Below are 5,649 nucleotides of genomic sequence, written 5' to 3'. Positions count from 1 at the left end.
TTGTTCACTGCAGAATCTGGGCATTGTTATTACTTTCTTTCAAACGATTCAAAGCCAGCTTGTGTTGTTAACTATCTAAAAATTCATGTGCACCATTAGGAATATCAATATGTCATGCATTGCAAAAGTGGCATGTTTGAGCAATTCAATATATTTGTTGAAATGTTAATATATTACTGTTCTTGTTTAGTGCATGTATAATTGGAAGATTAAGATTGCATGTTTTATAATGTTATTTTAATTTCTTTTATTTGGATACATAGGTGATAAATGAAATGGATTCAGAAACCGTTGGTAATGAAATTGTAGATGAAGTGAATGTGGTTGATTTAGAGAATGAAACAATTCAAGGCGTAAATGAACTAAGAAGAATTGAAGATGATGTTTTACCTAAGTCTAAGAAGGCCAAAACATCAAGTGCTGATTGTTGGAAAGTGTTTACTAAACTTGGGGCGGATAAAGATGGGAATCCATTGGCTAAGTGCAATGGTTGTTCAAAGATTTTGAAGGGTGGCGACAGGAATTATGGTACCACGAGTTTGAATCGTCATATGAAGAAGTGCACTAAAATCAAATATGCTGACGTAGGTCAAGTAATGATGGACTTGCAAGGTAGACTCAAGAATCTTACAATAGATAAAAAGGTTTCTAGATCAATGTGTGCTACTGCAATCATTGCACATGATTTACCGTATAAATTTGTGGAGTTTCAAAAAATTAGGGATTGGATGAAATATTTGAACCTTGAATTTTCTCCTATTTCAAGAAATACCGCTAAGGCTGATGTTGATGAAATATTCAAGACAGAGAAAGAAGCTCTTAAGAAGGAGTTAGCTAATATTCCCTCTAGAATTTCACTAACTTCTGATATGTGGACAGCTTGTGCAAGTGAAGGTTATATTTGCCTGACTGCTCATTATGTTGATTCCAATTGGAATTTGAAGAGTAAGATTCTAAACTTTTGTCATATGCCTCCTCCACACACGGGATCTGAAATGTCAAAAAAGATTCTTGACTTTTTATCAGATTGGGGAATTGAGAAGAAGATTTTTTCACTCACATTAGATAATGCTTCTGCTAATGACGTGATGCAAGCTCATTTGAAAAGACAACTTGTCTTGCAAAACTGGTTATTATCTGAGGGAGAGTTCTTTCATGTTCGTTGCTCAGCGCATGTTTTAAATTTGATTGTGCAAGAGGGTTTGAAAGTAATTGGTGATGCATTGGAAAAGATTAGGGAAAGTGTCAAATATGTGAAGGGCTCTGAGGGTAGAATGAAAAAATTCAAGGAATGCATTGAACTCATTGGAGGTATTGAAACATCGGCTGATTTATCTTACGATGTTTCCACTAGATGGAATTCTACTTATTTGATGCTTCAAAGTGCATTAAAGTACCGACGTGTATTTGCAAGCCTTAGTTTTCATGATGATAATTATAAGGTTTTCCCTTCCGAAGAAGATTGGAAAAGAGGAGATAAGATATGCACATTCTTGTTGCCATTTTATGAGACAACAAACTTAATTTCCGGAACGTCTTATCCCACTTCCAATTTATATTTTTTGCAAATTTGGAAAATTCTGTGTGTTTTGATGGCAAGCATCAAAGATGAAGACACTCTTATAAGAGACATGGCTGAAAGAATGATGATCAAGTTTGAGAGTATTGGAGTGATTATAGTGTGGTTCTTGCTCTAGGAGCGGTTCTTGACCCAAGGATTAAGCTTACCTCTTTGGAATACATGTATGAAAAAGTTGATCCACTTACCTCAACAATTAAAACAAATGAAATCAAGCAGAAATTGTACACTCTCTTTGAGATATATCGTCGCCTTCATACTTCGTCTTCTACAACCTCTCAAACTCCATCTTCCATCACTAGAGGGGAATCAAGTTCACATGCGTTGACTAAAAGTTTGTTCAATGTATGTAGCCTCCTCTAATTATTAACTTGCTTTAATATGTTACATGTTATATGTTAGATGTTAATGTAGATATGTGTGGCAACCTGTTATGATGCTCAATTCACCGGTTGAAATGGATGTGATATAGTTAGTTTTTATTATGATGTTAACTATTATGATGTGATATAGTTTTTATTATGATGTGATATAGTTAGTTAATGTAGATTAATTGAAATTGCTATACTCAATATAAGTTGTTGTGATATTGGAATGCTGTACTCAATATAAGCTGTTGTGATATTGGAATGTTGATATTGCTATACTCAATATAAGCTGTAGATTAAATGGGTGTGGCAGCCTGTTTGGATTTTGGAATGCTGTTGTGATATTGCTATACTCAATATAAGCTTAATTACCAATATATCTAAGGCTAACTATTTTTTCCTTAATTATATGTAATATACCATATGTACATTAAGCTTAGATATTGTTATACTCATGTTTCACGTTCAGCTTCTTTTTCGATATTGCTATACTCATGTTTTTAGATATTGCTATTGTATATATTAGTATTAAGCTTATGTATATATTAGTATCATATTGTGTTTACTTCCTTTCTAATTTTTCCTTACTTCGGATTATAATAGGATTTGAAAGCACACAAACAACAACTTGCAACAGAGACCGGAAAGTCTCAACTTGATGTTTATTCGGATGAGGCAAGTGTGGATTTAAGTTATCAAAATTTTGATGACTTGAATGTTCTTCAATGGTGGAAGGAGAATTGGAATAGGTTTAAAGAGTTATCTTTATTGGCTCGTGATTTGTTAGGCATCCCTAGTACTACTGTTGCATCTGAATCTGCTTTCAGTATTGGTTCGATCATTCTAAACAAATATAGAAGTCGCTTGTTGTCGAAGAATGTAGAGGCATTGATTTGTACTCGCAGTTGGCTTCACAGTTTCAACAGTTTTGGTATATAATCAAATATTAAAGTTTCTTTTAATACTTTGTGATTCTTATAATTTTGTTACTTACACTTAAATTTTTTTATAGATGTAGTGGGTGATGATGAAGATAATGATGATGGGAGCTTGGCGAAAAGTATTACAACTGAAGCATCATATGTTCATGACGTAGATGAAGATTGATGAGTGCATCTTTTATGTTTGTAGAGAATTTAGAGATTTTTATGTTAGATAAAACTACTTATGAATTCTTTCATAACTTTTGTTGAATTTATGGAGTTGAACTTTTGTTGAATTTGTGGTGTTGAACTTATGTTGAATTCGTGATATTTAATTTAAGGTTTGTTGAATTTAATTATTGGATGTAGCAAAATGATAGTGATTTTTATGCAATGCAAGTGTGTTTTTACATATATTATTTAACAAAGACTTTATTAGATTTTAGTAGTATTAGGATGTATGAGTACTTTTTTTAAATTATATCATCATGAGTAAAAAAGATTTTTTTTAAAGAGAATAACGGGCATGCCCGTCATTAAATGGGGCGGGCCTAGTAAGTGAGCCCGCATCTCTACCTTTGACCGCCCCGCCCCGCCCCGTTTTCTTGCGGGCTTTTGTGGGGCGGGCCTAAATGGGGCGGGCATGCCCGTTTGCCACCCCTACTTTTGAGGAATCTGGCAACAACCTGTTTCATCACATTTGTGTAAGATGCCGCTTCCACCCACTTGGTGAAGTAGTCGATAGCCACTAATATGAACCGGTGCCCATTCGAAGCCATAGGCTCGATCTTCCCGATCATATCAATGCCCCACATAGCAAACGGCCACGGAGACGACATTAAACTCAACGGATTTGGAGGCACGTGCACCTTGTCAGCATAAATTTGGCATTTATGACATTTCCGCACGAAATTGAAACACTGAGCCTCCATTGTCATCCAATAATACCCAGCCCTCAGCAGTTTTTTCACCATCGCATTCCCGCTGGCATGGGTACCAAACGACCCCTCGTGCACTTCTTTCATCAATTGACTTGCTTCTTTGTCATCGACACATCTAAGCAACACCCAATCGAAATTTCTCTTGTACAAAACCCCGTCTTTGTTCAGATAGAACACCATGGCCAACCTCCTCAGAGTCTTTCGGTCTTTCTTAGACGCTCCCTCGGGATACTCTTGGGTTTCCAAATACCGTTTGATGTCACAATACCATGACTTTTCATCATCAGGCGCTGCTTCAACAGCAAACACATAAGCCGGTCTATCCAGACGTCCCACCTCAACACTAGGGAACTGATTCCACCACTGCACCTTAATCAAAGCGGCCAGAGTAGCCAAAGCATCTGCCAAAGGATTCTCTTCCCTCGGCACATGATGTAATTCCACCTTGGTGAAAAACGTCAACAATCTCCTCGTATAGTCCCGGTATGGAATTAAATGAGATTGATGCGTATACCATTTCCCGTTAACTTGGTTCACGACCAAAGCTGAATCTCCATAGATAACAAGGTTCTTGATCCGCAAATCAATCGCCTCTTCAATACCCAAGATACAAGCTTCATATTCAGCCACATTGTTGGTGAACTCAAACGTTAGCCGGGCAGCAAACGGAATGTGGGATCCTTTCGGCGTAACCAAAACAGCACCAACTCCACTACCATTCACGTTAACGACCCCATCAAACATCAGAATCCATTCGGACTCAGGGCCAGGCCCCTCCTCCGGGATCTGTTCCTCACAATCTTTCGATTTGAGAAACATAATGTCCTCATCAGGGAACTCAAACTTCATCGGTTGATAATCCTTAATGGGTTGCTGGGCGAGGTAATCAGACAATACACTCCCCTTGATTGCTTTCTGAGAGGTATACTGGATAACATATTCAGTCAGAATCATCTTCCATCTCGCAACCCGTCCGGTCAATGCTGGCTTCTCAAATATATACTTGATCGGATCCATCTTGGAAATCAACAAAGTGGTATGAACCAGCATATATTGTCTCAGTCGGCGAGCAGCCCATACCAAAGCACATCAAGTTTTCTCGAGCAGTGAATATCTTGTTTCACAGTCGGTAAACTTTTTGCTAAGGTAGTAAATTGCATGCTCTTTTCGACCAGACTCGTCATGCTGCCCCAGTACACACCCCATAGACCCCTCGAGGACTGTCAAGTACAGAATTAACGGTCGTCCCTCCACGGGAGGCATCAGAATCGGAGGCTCCTGCAAATATTCTTTTATTTTTTCAAATGCCGCTTGGCAATCATTATTCCACCTGACCGTTTGATCTTTTCTCAACAACTTGAATATGGGTTCACACGTGGCTGTTAGATGAGATATGAACTGTGAAATGTAGTTCAATCTACCTAAAAAACCACGAACCTCCTTCTCTGTTCTCGGTTCAGGCATTTCTTGTATCGCTTTTACTTTAGCAGGATCCACCTCGATTCCTCTTTCGCTCACAATAAACCCAAGCAACTTACCAGACCACACTCCGAAAGTGCACTTATTCGGATTCAACCTCAGTCTGAATTGTCTCAATCGGTCAAACAACTTGGCCAGATCTACCAAATGCCCCTCCTCTGTTTGGGACTTTGCTATCATGTCATCAACATAGCATTCGATTTCATGATGAATCATATCATGAAACAAAGTCACCATAGCTCTTTGATACGTGACACCGGCATTCTTGAGACCGAATGGCATCACCTTATAACAAAAAGTTCCCCATGGTGTGATGAACGTTGTTTTCTCCATATCATCTAGTGACATTCTAATTTGAT

General features: G+C 37.9%; 1 protein-coding gene across 1 annotated transcript; it reads left to right on the top strand.

Moving 5' to 3' along the window:
- Nucleotides 1-275: 275 nt before the first annotated feature.
- Nucleotides 276-3,054, top strand: LOC127101726 (zinc finger BED domain-containing protein RICESLEEPER 1-like). Its single transcript, XM_051039176.1, has 4 exons — nucleotides 276-1,684; nucleotides 2,417-2,462; nucleotides 2,551-2,878; nucleotides 2,960-3,054. The coding sequence occupies exons 1-4, from the start codon at nucleotides 276-278 to the stop codon at nucleotides 3,052-3,054; spliced, it is 1,878 nt and encodes a 625-aa protein (XP_050895133.1).
- The last annotated feature ends 2,595 nt before the right edge of the window (nucleotides 3,055-5,649 follow it).

The sequence above is a fragment of the Lathyrus oleraceus genome, chromosome 7 (genome assembly GCF_024323335.1).
Source record: "Lathyrus oleraceus cultivar Zhongwan6 chromosome 7, CAAS_Psat_ZW6_1.0, whole genome shotgun sequence".
Lineage (NCBI taxonomy): Eukaryota > Viridiplantae > Streptophyta > Magnoliopsida > Fabales > Fabaceae > Lathyrus > Lathyrus oleraceus.
Note: the sequence above shows the minus strand (reverse complement) of the source record. Positions and strands in the feature narration are given on the sequence as shown.